The sequence below is a fragment of the Schistocerca americana genome, chromosome X, assembly GCF_021461395.2.
Source record: "Schistocerca americana isolate TAMUIC-IGC-003095 chromosome X, iqSchAmer2.1, whole genome shotgun sequence".
NCBI lineage: Eukaryota > Metazoa > Arthropoda > Insecta > Orthoptera > Acrididae > Schistocerca > Schistocerca americana.
The window spans coordinates 191,776,846-191,798,614 of NC_060130.1; the positions used below are offsets into that span (position 1 = coordinate 191,776,846).

Below are 21,769 nucleotides of genomic sequence, written 5' to 3' on the forward strand. Positions count from 1 at the left end.
GTAAGGATGTTAACTTTCTCCTAACTTCAGTATCTGATAAAATGGAGACAGACAAAACTGTTCCTCAAAGAAGAATTTCAGAAGGAAGAATTAATTGTGCAAACAAATAGTACATAATTCAGAGACAACAGCTGATACTCATTAAGGCTTCATGCACATAGAATTCTGATGATATGCTGTCTGCAAGTATCATGTCACCATATCTGATATAACAAATGCCAACACATTTGTGTTCTCACACTGACAATGGCAGATATCGTTAGCCATGAAAGCCCCATGCGTTTGACGCAGGAGGAGACAATTCCATTTACTTATATAGATGGATGCCTGCAGTGGTGTGTATGCAACGAAGTATTTAATTTTGCCAATATGTATACCATACAACATGACTGTACGAAGACATCCTGAAAAGCAATGCCTCTGAATTTTCTACACGAAAACTCTAAGATTCCTAAATAAAACAAATATTCTTAGCAGTCTGTATCTCTATTCTCAGTATAGCAATCCTGGTAACACATTTCTCCCTGAGACGACAATTTCTTGGTACAGTCATTGCAGAATATTTGACCTGCTTGATGGACCCAGAACCTCACCTCGGCTTGCACCTCTTTTTCATTGTCAAAGTAACATATTTGAAGGTGTTCTTCAAGTTTTGGAAAAATGAAAATTTGATTGTGCCAAGTTGGAATTGTATGGAGGATGATCGATGACAGTGAAACAAAGGTGGACGATTGTTGCAGATGTCACAATGCTAATTTGTGATCTACCTTTGTCATACTAAAGGAGCAGCATGTGTGAACAAACTCTTCTAACCAAGAATCTGATTTTAGCATGCTGTTTCTAATCCACTGACATACTTACATTACTCACCACCATGTTACATGCTACAATTCAGAGACCTCTCATGGCAGAGGGCTGCAAATATATATAAATGAAGAATAAAGATGTAGAATGTTAATAACATGTGCTTTATTTAAAGTGCATTAAGAATTTATGTATAAAAAACGTGGAGGCATACCTTTTCAGCACACCCTTGTACATGCTCCCATGCAATGCATTAGGAGCAGATAGAGGGCAAAGTACTCAGAGATCTAACAGACTTAAAAGCACAATATCAAGAGGGTTACGTCTGAAAAAAAGTTTATTGTAGCAATAAGTGTGGTAGCAGATGCATAATACTTGTTTCCAAAGGAGTTGCAGAGAATTTAAGGAGTTTCCCTATCCAACAAATTGCAACTCACTGCAACTTGGACATGGCAACCATGGCAGGAGAAAGATATGGATGCAAAGTATGAGGACATACCTAACCACACCACAGTTAGCTTGATTGGTAATTTCTTGTTAATTACTTTAACATTTGTGAGCAAGCTTTTCCTTTTGCCAAAGTGATAGGGAAAGAAGTGTAATATCTGAAAGATTTAAAATGTTTATCAGAGCTAGCATTCCTGGCAGACATGAAAATACATCTGAACAATTTAAAATGTTACTGCAATGGATGGAGAATTAAATGGTTGATGTGCAAAACAAAATCTGAGTGTTCTTGGAAAAGCTATGTTTGAGACACAAATGAGAAACTGCAATTTAACATTTTTGGGTCACCTGGCTTCTTTAAGATTACTAGTTTTACTGATTACCAAGTCAAGATAAACCAGTTAAGCATGTCTTTAAAAAGGGACTGCAGGAGCTCAATATTTTGGAAATGGAAATTAAATTATTCAACAATCCTTTCCTGGTTTCATTCCATGATCTGTCACCATTACCAAAGTTAAAATATGTGAATCTTGTATTTCTAACTTCAATGAAAGAAAGATACCACAGCACACTGACTTTGTCTTAGTGGGATTTTTCATTACAGCAAAAATGTTTCACAACCTATACAAAAATATGGTCATGATCATGTGCATGTTTGGGTATATATATACTAATGTTATCACTTTTTTTGTCCATAGCAAGAGTAAAAAGCAAAGAAGGGAGTTTTCTTTATGAGGTTACAATGAATCTTCCACAGTAACACTGCAAACACTTTGATTCTCAATATTTCCTCTTAATATGGAAAAACCTCAAACTTCAGAAGCCTAATGAACATATTACATACTATTAATAGAATTCCTTATTATTTATTTCCTTTGTTTCCTGCATTTTTTAGTTAATGTAACACTCCAAATTTGTTGTTGGCAATAACATAATGTGCACCATTTATAGTTGTCAGATTACAAGGTGCTGCTATGCAGGCTAATTCAATTCCTCACTGACACCAACACTGGTTGGAGCAATCCACAAATTATTACAAGCACATAAGTTGGAACAACCTGTTCTAGCTGCAGAGAATTACATCATCAGTTGCTGTATAATATACATATCAAGCACCAAGAAATGCTAATTACTTTAATGAAAAAACAACTGTAGCTCACAAGTCTTTATAAATATGTTTCTTCCTAACCCATATGGTATATAAACCAGTCTTTAACATGAGTGGATGCATTACTATGTAAGAACCATCACTATGAGCAATCTAATCATGCACAAAATTTAATAAATCATTTATAACTGGCACCAATTTGAAACAATGATACAGTTAATTTTGAATACATACCTGCAACATTGAAAGTTTATCACACATATTGCATACATGCTGAACATCTTCATCCAGCTTACGAGCCTGTAGCAAGTGGGCAGCCTGAATTATGGGCTGTAATGTGGTTGGCACATCAGTATACTGGAACAAATGTGATAATTAACCATTTGAAACACTGAATTTTGCTGCATTTAAAATTATTAAGAGAACACCAAGTACTATGTTTTGGTCTGTATTGACCAGCAGAATTGAATAAACATCTACAAGAGAAATCTGAACTCTTCAGTTTACCAAATGTGGGCACTGATATAATCAAGTTATGTGTCATAAGTGGACCTCTGCTGGTGATAATCTAAAGTACCATTTTATGTAAAAACTAATGGAATACTGGTAAAAAAGACCTATGTAGATTCCCATTTCCTTCAAATTTTAATGCTCTGTTGATAGTATGGCCAGGAAAGGGAGGAACACTTGTGATAATGTGAAAGGGTCAAAAAAGAAATCAGTGGTGAGGAGTAGAAAATTTAGGACTGGTCCTGTATGAAATTTCACGAACAAACACAGACGAATGATTTTAGTGTCACATGGACATCTTTGATTATTATTCACAAAAAAGGGGAGCACTCTACAACACAAATGTAGAGTGGGGTTCCTACAAATGATAGCTTTTCTCCTGTAAAACTCTATTCCCTGCAGGAGTACACAGATCCACTTCACTGCATTATTAAATCACTTAACTCAGTCACAAATGGGAAACTGGGATGGCTGGTGCAGTTATTCCTACTCACTGAAATGAATGGCTACAGATGACAGTGATAGACCACCAATATGTTAGAAATATCAATAAACTGCCAAAACAATACTGATATTCATACATTGCTACTGTACCACTGATGTTTTTCTCACTATACTGGCCTTTCATAATTATATTTGATAAACATTTTTACTGGATACTGAATTAAATAATCACTGTTTTTCAGGTATCCCTGTTAGAGGGACTCTGTAAAATGAAGACTCATTAAGTACTGTTAATACCAGATTGATATGACACATAATAAAGAAGATTAGAGAGTGTTACATTCATAAAATGACCAGTAAATATCAATGTGCAAAGCATGGTGTGCTCTGAAACATTTGTGCTTGCATCAGTGTTGTACTCTGTTGTTGGATCTTTCTTAATCTGTGTTACAGAGCAGACAAACTTTCAATCTCCATGTCCTTTGGTGGGGTGCAGCTGTCCAACATGTCACCTACTCATACTTTCACTGCCCTTCAACCACTTTCCATGGATACTGAGAACAGTAGCACACAAAGAGCTAACCAACTTAGGTTTCAAGTCATAATAAGTGCCATTTGTAGTAGTAGTATTAGTAGTAGTAGTAGCAGCAGCAGCAGCAGCAGCAGCAGATTTATTCATCCGTAGATCTCTTATTACAAGGATATTGGACATGTTAAAGCATTTACAAGTTTAGAACAATTTAAAATAAGCTAATTAGTAGACACACACATTTCCAGATTTCTAGTTAGAGACAACCATTAGATTTACTCCTGGTATAGAATACTTTTTTTAACAAATAATTTGTTAAATAATGTAATGCCACACTGTTCAGTCATATCTCACTATCAGTCACTGCACATGGGCCATTTTCTGTACCGCAACTTCCCATTTGCTATCCTGAAAAACTGAAACAGCATTCCTCCATAAAGAGTGAGATGTTGAGCTCAGAAAGAGGAAGAGACGTTACTATTGTGCCATGCATTGCTTAGGGGGTAAGTATTTCTAGAAAGGAAAAGAGAAGGAAAAAAAACTAAGTGAAGGTGTTATGTGGAACGTTGTATGTTTCATCATCATCATCATCATAATCATCATCATCATTTATTTATTTATTTATTTGTATAACTTTTTTTATCAAACCCCTACTCTGTTTTATCTAAGTAATCCTTCAATGTATAAAATATATTGTATAACAGGCACTTTTAGCTGTCTTTTTAAAGAAGAGTATTTCTGCAATTTCTTTAATCTCTTTTGGTAATTTATTGTACAGTTTTATTCCTTGGTAGAAAGTGCTGTTTTGAGTTTTATGTTTTTTTTTCTTGGTAAATGTAAGTTGAGTCTATCTATCTCTTGTTGCATGGCCATGGACAGAGCTGTTTGTGCAGTAATTACCAATGTTATTTTTGATGTGTACAATTGACTGGTGAATGAATTCACAAGGAGCAGTTAAAATCCCCAGTATTCTGAACAGAACTTTACAAGTTTGAAAATTATGTTCATATTTTGTGCATTTGTTCCCCAAAAAAGAATGCCATAGCTAATCATTGAGTGTACATATGAATAATATGTAACTAAATGACACTGCATGTTACACACTGATGATAGGATTCTAAGGGCTGATGACATTATGTTTGCAAGTACCTTTGTGTGTTTGCACCACTTCAACTGAGAATCAATAGTCATTCCTAAAAATTTTGCATTTATTACACAGTCTATAGAGGTAAAATCTACATTTAATTTAACATGGTCATTTTTCCTCTTCAAACTGAAATTCATGGCATTAGTTTTCTTCATGGTAAATGTCACTTTATTGCTTATTGACCAATCATAAACTTCCTTGAGAGTTTCAGTTGCTTTCTTGGCAAGGAGTTCTCTTGTTTTCTCCATGACTATAATATTGCTGTCATCAGCAAAGACAATTTTTTCACCACGAGTAACACAAGTGGTAAAGTCATTGATGTGCTACCATGTGGAACCACTATATTAGTGTATTTTGGTTCTGATAAGAGTTTTACTAAATGTTTAGTTCTATTTGAAGTATGTGTTCTCTATTCTTTGTGCCCTATCTGCTTCATATGATGGAAACCAGTCATTAGCTACTCCTCTTATTCCTAATGCTTCTAATTTATTTAATAGAAGCTTGTGGTTGACTGTATCAAACGCCTTAGAAAGATCCAAAAATATGCCTGTGACATACTCATCTTTATCAAGAGCATCAAGTACAACTTTTGTGAATTCTACTATTGCTGACTTCGTATTTTTGCCACTTTGTAAACCAAACTGTGATTCGCTTAAAAGATTGTATTTATTCAGGTAATTCATTAATCTGTCTTTCATAATTGCTTCTATTATTTTTGAGAATGCTGACAGCAGGGAAATGGGCTGGTAATTTTCTGTGTCTTCTGCATTATACTGTATTTCTTAAGCAAAGGTACAACTCTTGCCTGCTTTAACTGCTCTGGAAATGTCCCTGATATGAAGGATTCATTTATTATATTTGTTAAGGGGCCTTGTATAATCCCTATGCATTGTTTCAGTACAAACACTGGTACTTTGTTTAAGCCTGCTGACAATTTATTTTTTAGTTACTGAACAGTTTTATTACCTTCATTCTCTGTGGTTGGAAGTAACATCATTGTATTTAGTGCAACATTATTTGCAGGTGTTATATTTGTTTTGGGGAATTTTTGCTGTAACTTGTTGGCAATACTTGAAAAATGCTCATTTATATAGTTTGCTAAGTGTTGTGGATCATTTATTACCTTATCCCACTCCCTTCGCAGTATGTTATTCTGCATTTGTTTGCCTCTCTCCATTTCCTTTTTTAATAACATCCAAGACTGTTTTGCTTTTATTCTCTGCATTATATATTATTTTATCATTAAATGACTTTTCTGCAGAAATCAGCACATTCTTGTAGGACCTTTTTGTATCTGTGATAGAAATTTAAGAAGTCTGGATCATTGCAAATCTTTTTATTGGAACTGAGTTGTTTAAGCGTTTGAGAGGACTTCTTACTACCTGCTGTTAGTCATCTCTTTTTGTGAGATGTTCATACAGACATGCATACTTTTGGAAATGCCTTTTCAAAGTTAAATTCAAACAATGTGGAGAATTTAGAGAATTTCATATTCACATTGGTTTCCTTCTGATAGATGTCATTTGTAGACTTGGAGTTTAGGGAATGATTCGATGCCTGATTTTACTACTGTCATTTGACAGAGATTGTCTGATAGTTTGAAATCTTTTACAGCTAAATCACATTTTTACCTGTCCATATTTGTGGCCACAGGGTCAATTACTGATGCAGTCATTGTAGTAACCCTTGTTGCACTATTGACCAATAGGGACATGCCAAAACTCTGAAGGATGTTTATGAAGGTGCTGCTGGATTCATCTATGATATTACTGTTGATGTTAATATCCCCACACAGAATTGTGTTGACCTTTGCACTTCAGACTACTTCTAGAACTTCTGTTAATTTATTGAAAAAAATGTCCACACTACTACTGGGAGATCTATACTCACACAAAAGGATTAATTTCTTGGTTATATCAAGCCCTGTTAATTCAATAGCTGATATTTCAAAGTGTTTGTCTTCACTTACTGTACTGAGGTCATGTCTTCATTTGAACTGTATTCCTTTTCTAATATAAATACATGATCCTCCACCCCTTGAAATAGTTGCCATTCCATACAATGTTAATATTACATATTCGATTTCTGTGTCTCTACACCAGTGCTCGGTAATACAAACTACTGTGCAGTTCAAAGATTGGAGCTCAACTTCTAATAGTTGTATTTTAATTTTTATTGATTGCATGTTTTGATGGAGGATTGTTAAGTCTGTGAAATGCCCCATGTTACTCTTTCCAATGGTTTATTTTTCTTTGCGACATCTGGTACGTGTGAAATTTGAAGTGTTAAAATATGTCTTGTGAGTGATTGTTTCAGTATTTTTTAAACTGCTTGAGATAATCTCAATGAGGGGAACCTGGTGTCTGGATTTATCCTAAAAAAGACCTACTTTTCCTACCTATGACAACAGTTATTTGACCATGTGTGGCCCAAGATCCACTCCCTATACTTTCATGAATCAGCTGTATCAATCTTCCCTTCCCAGTCCTGTTTAGGTGCAGGCCATGCCTAGTGAAACCCTATCTGTTGATAATCTCGATGGGCAGCAGAGAAACATGAGCAAAGTTGGTTGTCCCCAGAGCCATCCTTAACCCCACAATGATTCACCTCACAGCTCCATCAAGGTGTGGTTGATCATGAAGCAGGAACAGCTCAACAAAGTGTACGTTGGTGCCACGAGTCAGGGAAGCTATCTTGTCCGTGTCACCACCTATGTCATATGCCCCATCCCTGTCCAAACTGTTTCCCATCCCACCCACTATCACTACATGGTCCTCTTCTGTGAAGTCCATACATAAAGACCCTAGGTCCTCTATCAAATGACTTAGCCCTGCATTTGGCTTGAATATACTGGTGGCCTGGTACGCTGCCCCTAAACTTTCCTTTAACAGAGGACCTACACCTCAACCATGGCTACTACCTAGCAGCAGCACTTTCTTCTTCCTAACACTTTGTACATTCCTAGGCTTCTTGGCCATGGTTGAAGTGTGCTGCATATTTCCTGCTCCTCATTCTACCTGAGGCACTTCTCCATGTAACTCTGGTAGTGGTACATGCCTGTTTTTGCTGTTGACGATAAAACTGTCAGATCATGTTCTCTTTCTTCCTATCCTCCTACCAGCTGCCACTTCCCAGCCACCCTCCTCCCCCTATCTCCCTTGATCCTTATGAATTCCTTCCTTGCTCCCTCCGACTGTGTCTGAAGGGCATAGATTTTCCTTTCCTGTTCTCCAATCAAAATGTTCCTACTGCATACTCTACAGTTCCAGGAGAGAGCCTCTTCTGTTCTCCCAAAATTCTGCCCATTTCTATGTTTGCTGTTTACTTGTACATGAATAAACAAACATTGTTCTTTGGGCCGCACTATTGTTTATGTCTAATATTATGACACAATTGCTGTTGAGTGTGGTGTTCACTTCATCATGCTCAGTGTATTTGGTTTTTCCGTCAGTTCTCATGTCCATGCAAGCAGTGCTGAAATCTCTCCTTTAGGAAAAGGAGGCCCTTTCAGTTGCTACCACAAATTTGTCAGCCACACTGACTGTGTAGGTAGGCTTCTATGTTGTCAGCATAACCACTACCCTTTCCCCATTATTGTGTTGGGTCTGAAGACAATTGGCTTATGAGAAGTGGCTTAGGTAACACCACTTTGTTTTTGGTGTCACCAGTGCAATCATGCTTAAGGCTTTGTTCACTTCTTGGATTTCCCCTCAAATTTACCAGTTGTTGTTCCATCTTGTCCCACTCCAGGAACCATGATCACTTTCATTTGATGAAATGTGTAAGTGTGTAATTTCTCCAGTTATCACCAAAAGTGCACGCATGTAATTGCAGCACATGCTGAGTTCTATTGTTGACATAAATAGCCCCATCAGTCCTATGGCCTCAGTTGCAAATATCAGTTTGTTACTGATGCTTGTCAGGATTCACATGCTGATTCTATGGTCTGTGTTGCCACCATTTGATTGGCTCCCTAAAGGAGGGGCATCAATACAGACTACAGTCTGATAATCTATTTTTGGCTGAAGTATTGAATATTAGTCAATCTTTTGAGGCATCTCATGCTGTTGGTGATTAGACTGAGGCTTGGTATGATGTCACCACAGCAACTTCTGTTCCTGGTTGTTTGACATCAGTTAGTTCTTGGGGGAAGAAGGAGGGGAGGGTGGAGTATATCAATCAGATTCCTTTCAGAGTATGCAGGCACAATAGCGCTTTTCTTAGCAATTGTATACAACCACTCACTTGACGAAAGGTCTGTTCCTAAAGACTGGAAATAAGCACAGGTCACACCAATATTCAAGAAAGGAAATAGGAGTAACCCACTGAACTACAGACCCATACTACTGTCCTCAATTTGCAGTAGGATTTTGGAGCATATACTGTACTCTAACATTATGAATCACCTTTAAGAAAATGACTTATTGATACATAACCAACACAGATTCAGAAATTATTTTTTTGTGCAATGCAGCTAGCTCTTTATTCCCATGAAGTAATGAGGGCTGTTGACAAGGGATCTCAGATCGATTCCATATTCCTAGATTTCCACAAGGCTTTTGATACTGTTCCTCACAAGTGACTATTAATCAAATTGCGTGCATATGGAGTATTGTCTCAGTGGTGTGACTGGATTCGTGATTTCATCTCACAAGAGGTCACAGTTCGTAGTAATAGACAGTAAATCATCAAGTAGAACAGAAGTTATATCTGGTGTTCCACAAGGTAGTGTCATAGGCCCTCTGCCGCTCGTGATGTACATAAATTATCTAGGTGATAATCTGAGCAGCCCCCTTAGATTGTTTGCAGATGATGCTGTAATTTACTGTCTATTAAAATCATCAGACGATCAATTCCAATTACAAAATGATCTAGAGAGAATTTCTGTATGGTGGAAAAAGTGGCAGTTGGCACTAAACAAAGAAAAGTGTGAGGTCATCCACATGGGTACTAAAAGAAATCTGATAAACTTTGGGTATATGATAAATCACACAAATCTAAAGGCTGTCAATTCAACTAAATACCTAGGAATTACAAGTATGAGCTACTTAAATTGGAAAGACCACATAGATAATATTTTGGGGAAGGCGAAACAAAGACTGCGCTTTGTTGGCAGAATACTTAGAAGATGCAACAAACCAACTAAAGAGACAGCCTACATTACACTTGTTCATCCTCTGCTGGAATATTGCTGTACAGTGTGGGATCTTTACCATGTGGCATTGACGGAGGACATCGAAAAAGTGCAGAAAAGGGCAGCTTGTTTCGTGTTATTGCATAATAGGGGTGAGAGTGTCACCTGACATGATACGTGAGTTGGGGTGGCAGTCACTGAAACAAAGGCAGTTTTCTTTATGGCAAGATCTATTTATGAAAGTTCAATCACCAACTTTCTCTTCTGAATGCGAAAATATTTTGTTGACAACCACCTATGTAGAGAGGAATTATCATCATAATAAAATAAGAGAAATCAGAGCTCGAAAATAAAGATTTAGGTGTTCCTGTTTCCCACGCGCCATTTGAGAGTGGAATGGTAGATAAGTAGTATGAAAATGATTCGATGAACCCTCTGCCAGGCACTTAAGTGTGAATTGCATAGTAACCATGTAGATGTAGATGGCAAGTTACCCAGTGCCTAGGGCACATAGCCTTGACATGCGACATGAAACAGTGTGGGAAAGATGGGCGAGGTGGTTGGTTGTCATTTGTCACTGTCGATGAGGGTGCAGAAGCTGCGTGCACTATATATAATATTTTGCATGCGTCATTCCAAGCCCTCTTCTGCAGGTGTTAATTGTGTATCTCCAATGCTTATGACTTTTAACAAACTGTTTATTGAAGTGTGAGTAATAGACAAAGAGTTCAGGCAACAAGTGGACACACATATGCAGCTCTGACATTGCTGAACTGGTGAACCTATGTTAATTTGGTATGTTTGGCATCGTGTCTGTGTACTTAACATCTGGCGAGTTACAACTGAACAACGTATTCCAGCTCTGGGGCAATTTACAGCTTGACTGTGTATAAATCTGTGGTTCATTCCTTAACTCTTCTGGTTGTGGATGATGCTGGTGCCAACAATTTATTTGGTCTGGATGCTTTCCATGTTTCTGGATTTTTATTGCAGATGCAGTGCACCTCGCTTCTGATGAGGTCCCTTTAGCAGCAGTTAGATTTGCAGATTCTGAGTTCACATTTTTTTTATGTTTTAGGTTGTGCCACTAATTTTACAGCCCACATTACCTTGAAACCTAGCGTGCAGCCACATTTTTACATGCGTGCTCTATTCCTGCAGCTTTGAACAAACAAATGAAATTGGAATTGTATAGGTTGATGATTTTGGAGTCTTACAGCCTATTACAACAAATATGTGGCCTACCCTAACTGTCTGCTAAAAAATCAAATGGTGAGTAGCGCCTCTGCAGTGACTATAAAGTTTCCGATAACACTCACACTATTATTGACACTCACCCTTTGCCCCATCAGGATGAGTTTTTGGTCAGACTTATAGGAGGCTAGTTATTTGCTAAAACCGAATTATCTGAAACCTATTTACAGGTTGCATTGGATGAGGATCCAAAAAGGCTCCCTGTGACTAGGACGCCCTTTGGGATATAACAAAATCAGTGCCTCCCATTTGGTGTGGCTGGCACACCTGTGATTTTTTCAGCATTTTTGGAACAATTGATGATGTCTGTTCTGGCATGCATCAACTATCCTGATGATATTGTCACGGTGGGTGTATCCAAGGAAGAGCATTTATGCAACTTTTGCTACTTGGTCGTGGCCTTACATACTGCAGCCATCAATTGTGTATTTGGGGTTTGAGTTCTCTCAGGATAACATAAAGCAGGGTTGATCAAGATTTCAGCTCCCAGGCCATGCCCAGGCACAAGGGCCAAAGTGCTCAGCCTCCCTTCATGTTTCCGCTATTGCCATGATACACTGTCTCAGTGCAAGGTGGGAGAAGAGGGGAAAATGGAACACACCTTATTTAAATGGCAGTACAAGCACACTGCATAATACGTGGTTTTATATTTCACATTTACCAACAACATAGCTAACAAAAAAACAAATTTTTGGTATTATTTAATTATTTTTGGCTCATTGAAGACATAATTTTTATCTGGTAGCAACTGTTGGTATATGGACAGATGCAGACAATTTCACAGTTTTGCACTCAAGTTGCCACATAATTGTGACTTATTTAGTTTCATAGTCAAAAAAAATGTTTTTCACACAAATATGATGATTGAAACATTGTAGCACTTTTGTAATCTCATTATGATGACTTTGAAACTCTACCTGGTGAAATATAGACTTTCTGGACAGTTTTAATGCAGAAAGATTTTTAATGAAAACTAGAATTACAAGGCAGTTCAATCAATCGCATCTGTATAAGATTAGGGGCACTTTCAACTGAAACAAAGGGTCTAAGAAATAGATGTACAATTGACAGTGTCCTCAAAATCTTTATAAAACTATCCTTGTAATTCTTGCAAGGCCACAATGGATTCCTCAAATCTTGTATTTTCTTCAATGCTAGTCAGCTTATGGAACTGGACTGTCTTTGCCAGAATGTATCCGTTCTACAACGTGATTTTCTTTTCAAATGCATCCACACAAAATAAGAAAGAAGTGTGGATAGTGTGCAGTCGAGTCTACTTCAAATGCAAAGTCTGTACTCCATTGTGGATGTTCAAATTTTCATTCCTGCTCTCCTTTTTCCTTCATAAATTCAACAATAGTGACTTTTAAGTCAAGAAATCATTCCAGGCATGTGCCTTGACTTAATGAATGTACTTTCAGTAATATATGAAATCTCTGCACCCTTTGTTCAGTTCTGTCTATTGCAACTGACAATGGAACAATGTGTGTGACTTCAGAAATTTTACTGGTCATACCATCAATTTCTTCAGGCACTCCAGGCCTGCAAGTGTATCATAACATGCAATTTGACTTACAGAACAATGAATCCCATATGTATCATCACAGTTTTTTGCTCTTTCATTGTCAACTAAACCTTCAAATTCTTGTTGCATAGTATTGTAATTTCATTTCATAGCAAATATACAGTACCTGTCACTTATGTGAACTGAGAGTTCTCATCCCTCTCTTCTGTCATTCCTATTCACTTTAAAGGATTGCAGTGATAGATTGCTAGACTGCCTCTTTTTGTAAAACAACCAGTGGACCTTTGAACATCCTTCCATACCATCAACAAACAGCAAAGGTTAAACAGCACTGACAGTGCAATTCTGCCAAACTCAGAAAGTTGTGCCAACTGAAAAATGCTGCACCACACTAGTAAATGAAATGTCACAACATTCCCTGTATGTCCAAGGAGGACTGAGCAAAGCCAAGTGACAGGCTGGGCCTTGTCCTGCCCGCAGTCCACACCCGTTGCATGCGTGAAGTTTGGCACAATGTGGCTGGCCCTGTTGTAAAGCCTTCATGTCATCATGTTGCTGTCACAGCTTTTTGCCTCACCCTTCCAATGTCAAAGAACACCCAACTGCTTTTAGAGAAAATTGCTTACTACCATAAATTCATTCTGGCTGTGCCCACAGCGAACCATCCCCTCCACAAATTTCACCACAAGGACATTTCTTTTCACTGAACATCGGCCTGGCAGCATGCATTAATGCTTCTGAAATGTATGCTGCATTCTTCTCCTGGCATCCTGGCCACCAAATGGTCTTGGCTACAGGCTCCTCTAAGTATGGCCTGATTGTCGTGAGGATGGTTCTTAATGTCTGATAGTTGACATGTCAAAAATGCTCAATTCCACTCAGCAGCACTACTGCCTAGTTGAGGAGGAGGCATTGCTATCATCTATACCCTCAAAAAGTTTGATGTATTCTTGTATGGATCTAAGTTCCACCTCATTACTTACCACAAGCCCATGGTTCTGTTGTTTAGTCCTTCTGCTTTGTACTTTGACAAAGCAGCAGATTGCCTCCAGTGTGGGGCCTTGTTTCTGTCTCACTACAACTATGAAATACATTTTTGGCCTACTGCACAGCATGTCAATGTCAATGCACTGTCCCTGATTCTGACAGGGCCATACCCTACTTTTGATCAGGAAGAGTGCCTTTGTTTTCATTTAGATGTTGAGGCAGAACGTATAGTGGAAGGGTTTCCTATTGCAGGCTTCTGGATTGCAGCTGCTGTTGCTGTCAACCTGACTTTGCACCAAGTTGTTCAACTTGGTTTGCCAGACAGGTCTTTGGGCAGGACTGCTGATTTTTTATGTAGCTATTCTGTCCTTTGTCACCACCTTCCAGTGTGTAATGGTGGTTTTCTCTTAGCAAATGATGGGCTGTCATCCAGGGTTGTGATTCCAATAGCTGTAGAGTATGATGTGCTTCAGTTCCTACAGCTGGGAAAGTGGAGGGCTCTATTAAAGCAAATCACTGACCCATCGACACATCTTCTGGCCTGGCATTGACGAAGACATTGTGTGTCTTGTCACGGCCTGCTCTCAGTGTGCAACCCATCAGGTTGTAAAGCTCTCTTCCTGGCCTAGGTGGTTAGTGACTTCAGCATTGGTGCACTTCTGCCACTCTGAGGACCCAGATGTCTAGATGCTACCAACACCATTCTCACTGGCCCTCACTTATGGCACTTTGCAAGAGGTGGCCACTGCACATGTCAGGGGCGTGTCACTTCCACCTTTACTCACCAGTTCCATGCCAGAATCTCCTCCCACATCCACCAGCATTTCCAATGCCCACCACATAGGTCATGGTTGTGTCATCATTTGCCCCAATTCCGTCATCAGACGAGTGCCCTTTTGGTAAGGGGGAGGGGTGCTATAATCCTGTACATATGGATATGATCCATGTTACCAGGTTACCAGTGCACTACACTCATACTCTGCCAATGGCATCTGTGCGAGATGGCCACCAGAGGCTGCCCGTAACTTGGGCACATGGTATGGCACATGGTGCATCTGCTGGAGATCTCCTCCATATAAGGACAGCACAGCAGGTGCTCATCCTCAGATTATGTTCTACTGTTTATTGTACCATTTGTGTGTTTGCTGTTTACTTGTATGTGGATAAACTAACTTTGTTCCTTATGGCAGCACAACAGACAGGTGACAGCCAATCATCACAACTGTAGATAGAATGATATGGCATCTACACAATATTGTTGAAACACATATGAAGATACATAAAATGATGAGACAGAGTGTCATTGTATGGTAACTGTTATATTTGACAAAAAATAATGATGAAATTGATTTTAATGTTCTAATCTAACATCTGCATAAATGAACCTTAATTTGAAATTAGAATGAAAACTGTTTTGTCATTCAAAACTAAGTTGGTATTCTATATCATACGTTTATTGATTTAAACTATCCATTTACCTTTTTTCTTGAAGTCATGTAAAATGTTGCAGCACACATCTTAATGCATTATTTTCTTTTAAGAGATGTTGTGCAAGGTTGAACCCATCTTCCATAGTGTCCATCTTCTCTGGTGTTCTGACAACCTAACTGCCACAGATCTGCTTGACTGACCACTTATACTTTTCCAATATGTTTGCAGTTGATTTTGTACGCACTGATCTGCTCTTAATATTTCATTGTGTCTTCAATTTAAAATAATGATTAAGTTATGCATATTGTTTGAAAATCAGATTTGGATAATGGAACCAGTGAGAGGTGACACACCAAAGGAACTGAAAGCTGCTTACTTGTGACTGGATGGTACCATCCTGCGCAGGTCACAGTAGAAGTAGCTGTTTTTCTGTAAGTGATACATAGACCTTTAATTGTGTTAATGGGAGATCCTTCTATGAAACATTTGCCAGATCACAATTAAAAAGTGCTGCTGCCAATAGTGACGCTATTTTGTGTGGTAAAATTAATACAATTACCAAGTTCAAGAGGAAACTTGTGTCCAGCGATGTTATCACTAACAAAGTCAAAAAATAAAAATGCCTAAATAATTCTAAATTTCACAATCTGTATGAAGATCCAACTGCAGCTTCTAACAACCAAGAGGAACAAAACACCATAAAATCATGTGAAAATTTCAGTTCAGAAACCAGCAGCTGGACACTTGGCTCCTAGATGTTTTGGTTTACCTATGTTACATACGTATGACAGCCAGTAGTGTCCAGTTTCTCTGCTTCTTGTTGATTACTATGGAAGAAACTAGATTACATCACAACAAGAAAACAAAACTTAATCTAATATTTGGCATCAGAAATTCCTCAGCTCTTGTAGCTAAAATTCAAACAATATTGGCTTTAACTACACTGCCTGACAAAAAGTCACTTAATAGCCATGGTCAGATATCAATTTACTTTCATATACATATGCACGATTGTTGAGTAAGTAATGATTAGAGTTGCAGGTAGTCCATTACTGTTGTTTGAGTTAATTGTTGTTACCAAGCCTGGTAGGATATATAAGGAGCATGGACAGTGTAAGATGTTGAATGATCACTGTGAAGAACGTGGAGGTGCCACATACTCTTTTTAGACAGTGTTATCAGCACCTGACAGAGTTTGAAAGGAGCCTCATTGTGGGTCTTCAATTGGCTGCCTCATCAGATTGTGCAATATCCAGATCTGATGGCATTTGTATGTGACAGTGACTGTTTGACTGTATAGGAGTGTGAGGGCTCATATACTTATTGTTAATGTTTCAGTGAACCGCACCTAACCACCACATAGAGGGACTGTCATAGTTTGCACTAACAACACTGTAACCCCTTCTGACTTACATCTGCCTTCTGAGAACAAATAATGAACTCTTGCTACATTCTGTGTCATTCCATACCTTTGGTCAGAAACCAGCAGCAGTTTCACCAGAGAATTACCATCCCATGAGGTGGTCATTAAAACCACAATACAGACTTTTTTTTTTGGAGTCATGGTACGACCAGGAAGAATAAATTGCTAATTAATTATGTCACATTGCCTTTGTTGATGAACTGAAGTTTGTACTACCCTGGATAACAATCATTGGTGAGTACAATGCCAGTCTGGGAGAGGTCCCATTCTTTCATGGTTTTTTAGAGGCACAAGGTGTTACTCCTGGCATTACGGGGTGTAAAGCCATTGGGTGTAACTCCAGGTAACAGGTTATACTGACGCAGAAAACTCTGAAAGACAATGGTACACCACAGGCATTCTGTGTGTTACCTCTCATGCAAGAAGATTATGGTACCATTTTTCAACAGGATAATGGTCATTCACACATGATGTGTATCTATGAACTGTCCGCATGATGTTGAGGTTTGCCGGTGACCAACAAAATCCCCAGAACTGCCCCTGACGGAACATGTGTGGAATCAGCTTGGATCTCAACTAACATCCCATGCTGGCATGCAGTATATTAAGGACTAGTTACAAAAGTTGTGGGCCAACTTGTCTCAGGAGAGGTCACAAACTCCTTATGACACCTTTTTCAACCAAAGAAGTGCATACATACATCTCAGAGGGGTGCAACATCATACTGATAAGTGGACTTCTACTATTAAGCTCTTTGTAAATTTGATTCAGTTTTGTAACCACTGCTGTAACATCACGTAACTTCTCAAACTGTGAAGTTTATTTTTTTCCCCTTCTTGCAGGTTCACTTTCTTTGTCAGGTAGGGTAGTTTCGCTTAACATCACTAGCTTGTATACAAATACTCCCACTGATGAGCGCAAAAACAAATCGAGATACCTTTCACACATACCTAAGCTGAATTCCATAGTGCTACACATCAACAATTACCAGTGAAACATATGCAAAACAGAATTATTTTCTGTTTGAGAACACTTCCTACAGACCATCTAATGACATAGCTATGGATTTCTTTTATTAGTCCTAACTACATGGTGTTTTACAAACAAATTGAACAAGTGCTCTTCCTGTGAAAGCAACAATGAGCTGAAAAATTAAATACTGGATCAGGTATGTTGGCAATGTGAAGTGTTTATGGAATGGTATCACTAGATAAATGCATTCCTACAACATTTAAAGTCACAATACAAGGTGTACAACTTTGCTTACACTGTTTGCCAATAGGTGGCGACAATAGTAAGTAGCAGTCGAAACAAACAGATCGCAGACATCAGGCAGTTAGCTTGGACCTCAGTCAACATAACCTCAGTCAAACATTAGTCAATTTTTGTCTGCATCATGAAGTTGTACTTGATTGAAAATGTCATTTTATGAGCCTAATTCTCATGATTTGTGGGAGATGTTCCTGTTTTGTTTCAATATGAAGAAAACAGTGGTTGAGTCTCATTGAATGCTCTCAAGTATGAATGGTAAGGATGCTATTAGTGAAAGAATGTGTATTGAGTGGTTTCAATGCATCAAGAACAGTGATTTTAATGTCGTTGACTGGCATGGTGGAAGAGAGAATGTTTTTGAAGATGCAGAATTGGAGACATTGCTGAGTAAAGACTCGTGTCAAACTCAAGAAGAATTGGCACAATTAGTGGGAGTGACACATCTAGCAATTTAAAAACTTCTCAAGGCTATGGGCATGATTCAGAAAGAAGGAAGTTGGGTCCCATGTGAGCTGAAACCAAGAGACGTTTAATGGCATTTGTGGGTTTGTGAACAGTTGCTTTAAAGGCAAAAACAGAAGGGATTTCTGCATCATTTTGTGACCAGGGACGAAAAATAGGTTCATTATGATAACCCTAAACGCAAAAAATCATGGGGATATCCTGGCCATGCTTCCACATTGATGGCTCCAAGATAATGCTTTGCATTTGGTGGGACCAGCTTGGCATCGTGTACTATGAGGTGTTAAAACCACATGAAACAATCACAGATGCTTGCTATCGAATGCAATTAGGTGCATTTGAGTGGAGCATTACAGTGAGATGCACAATATAGTGATTTTGCAGCACGACAATGCTCAACCCCACGTTGCAAGAGAGGTCAAAACATACGTGGAAACATTAAAATGGGAAGTCCTATCCCACCTGCTGTACTCTCCAGACATTGCTCCCTCAGACTATTACCTGTTTAGATCAATGGCACGTGGCCTGGCTGACCAACACTTACGATCTCATGAAGAAGCCACAAACTGGATCGATTCATGGATTGCTTCAAAAGTTGAACAATGTTTTTGATGCAGGATTCATACACTGCCTGAAAGATGGGAGAAAGTAGTGGCCAGCAATGGAAAATACTTTGAATGAAACATGTGTAACCATTTGTTTCATTAAAGCCTCAAATGTTGGGGAAAAATGGCGGAAGCAAAGTTATACACCTTGTACAATAAAATCCAGTTCACTATGGAGATGGGAGGTTCTTCTGTAAATTATTTCAATACAGATCTACTGCTCCATACAATGAAACATCACTCATGAAGTTAGTTTAATGTAAGTGTATCTGTCATGTTTTTAGAGTAGAAGGTATCCTATGCACCTGTGCTGAGATACCTCACAATATTATCCCATATGACATCAAGGAATTAAATACAATTCAAAGTAAAGTAGTTAAAGCATACCACAGGTGCTGACTGTAGATATTGGTATTATTATTGTAAAGCATGTTATCTACATTCACCATTTGCAGATGAAATGTACATGCCTTCCACAAGAGTTGCCACACTTGTCTTCAGTCCTAGAAGTCTGACGTACCACACTACATGATTAGGACATTATTGATGGCTGTAATAACACCAATCCAAAAGGAATTATTCAATAGAAATTACTTATAGTACATTTTTATTGTAACAGAGTTACACTCTTATATGTGACACATCAACAGATTTCCGTCTGATATGTTATTTGTGGGGCTACATTATGCGGTTCCAGATGACAGTCTATTCCTTATGTTATCTGCAAGTTACTTTGGAGTCATCTGCTACACTTGATGACAAGTCATTGTTGAGTAACAGGAAAAGAGGGTGTCCCAAGGCAAAACACTGTATAATACCCCAAGTAAGTGACCTAATCAGACCAAATTTAATTTTTAGTTACATAATAGTCTAAAACAACATTATTTTTCCCACAACATAATGAGATTAAAGGAACTGCATTGATTTCCCTAAATCCTTATTGTTGTCGATTTGACAATACAAAAGTGATTCCATAAGCCAAAGCCTATGAATACTCCACGTTTCATTAATGTTGTTCTTTGCAGGGAGGAGGAAAAAAAATAGACTACTGGTAACACTACATGTACCTGTAGTCTCATGTCACGACACCACTGTTCAAGATGTGATAGATTATATCTTATCTGCATTCCTGTACTCCAATGACACAAATCCTTTCGGAGCAGTAGGTTATTCATTGAAATGGCACAGATGAAGTAGAATACCTGCAAAATTAAAACACACAACTTCACTTAAAATGGTAACATTGTCATGGGTATTTTCTTTTATTTCTGGTTTTCAATCTACTAGAGACTTCAGTATTTACAAAATACAGCAGTTTCCTCATAGTCTAGGATCATGTAACTTACTGTTAGAAAATTGGTCATCTCACCTGCCGAAATATCTGGACAGTAAGTTCTGGGTCAACACCATGGTTCCCCATAATTTTATAGATATAATTTAGTTCCTGCAAGAGTGCATCCAATGACTTCTGTACACCCAAAAATGGCTCAGAATCCCATGATGACAACACAGCTCTTCCTCTCTTTCCACTAGGTATCTGGCTTGTCAAGCCACTTATTTCTTCATGTTCAAGAATAGCTGGCACCACCAGTGGCTCTATCTTTTCTTGTATGTGCCCAGCAAGACTCTGAATAATGGCATGTGAATGATAGGCATTATTTTGGGGACCGTTATTATATACCTTGTAGATGAATTCATAAAACTGCTACGTTCATAGATGAAATGAGACCAAAACAATCTGTTAAGGAAAACTCAAAATAGGACTAAAACATGTTCTTATTTCAATCTTTTAATGCAGATATTCAATCCTCTATATAGCCAACAGAAAAAAATCCCTACTTTATGTCCTCCATGCAATGATGTAAGAATTAATTAATTAATTAATTAACAAAGGAAGTGTATAATTGAGTCTGTAATGCTTTTCAGCACTTACATAAGAAAACCAAAGAGAATACAAAGACTATAAACCATGTCTTCAAAACTGAAGAAATTTACAAAATCCACAAAACTTTAAACAGACCTGATCAAAATTGTTTCTTCACCTCTGTGCACCTCTGTTGCATCTCATACTATGGTGTGCATATCATCTCGGGGTATTACATGCTACACCATTTGGACAGTAATCCCAGAATCAGTCTGCACTTTCTTATCATGTAGCTGTGTAGTAGTTACACACTATAAGGGTACAATATTCAGTAGGTGTGATCTAATTTGAGCTAGAACTTGGGTATTATTTTGAATATTTCATAAATACAATAAGTAAATCAAGTGCCTATCACCTTCATGAAAATTTTCGAGTTTTGCCAAATGAACCTAGCTCCAACTACTCAAAAATTTGACACTGAACTGTGCAGTCTGTGCATGGTTCTTAGTAGAGTCACATTTCCATGATAACACTGTATAAAATTAGCTTGTTTCTTCATACTTTGAGTACAGTATCTACGTCTTATTCAGTATTTAATCTGCATCAATAAGTTGTGTTCCAATTCAAAAGCTATCCTATGCAATGACACACTAAGAAGCTGAGGTTAAGGAGGAGATTAAATTTCAGTGCAGACTAATTCTCATGAGTCTTGCAAGGAGCATATGAAGGTTACACTTGAAATGTAATGAAATCACTTTCCAGGCATAGCTTCATGAGGTAATCAGTTAGGTGGGAATTGTTATATAATACTCTCAGATGAAGA

At 38.0% G+C, this 21,769-nt stretch overlaps 1 protein-coding gene across 1 annotated transcript in view; it reads right to left on the bottom strand.

The window, feature by feature from the left end:
* LOC124555899 (unconventional myosin-Va-like) overlaps positions 1–21,769 on the bottom strand; it is a 145,651-nt gene that overhangs the window by 17,525 nt on the left and 106,357 nt on the right. Inside the window, exons 8-10 of the mRNA XM_047129958.1 lie at positions 20,452–20,709; positions 20,150–20,284; positions 2,594–2,716 (exon numbers count right to left, since the gene is read on the bottom strand). Of these exons, the coding sequence (XP_046985914.1) occupies positions 2,594–2,716; positions 20,150–20,284; positions 20,452–20,709 (516 nt within the window). The remainder of the gene's footprint in view (positions 1–2,593; positions 2,717–20,149; positions 20,285–20,451; positions 20,710–21,769) is intronic.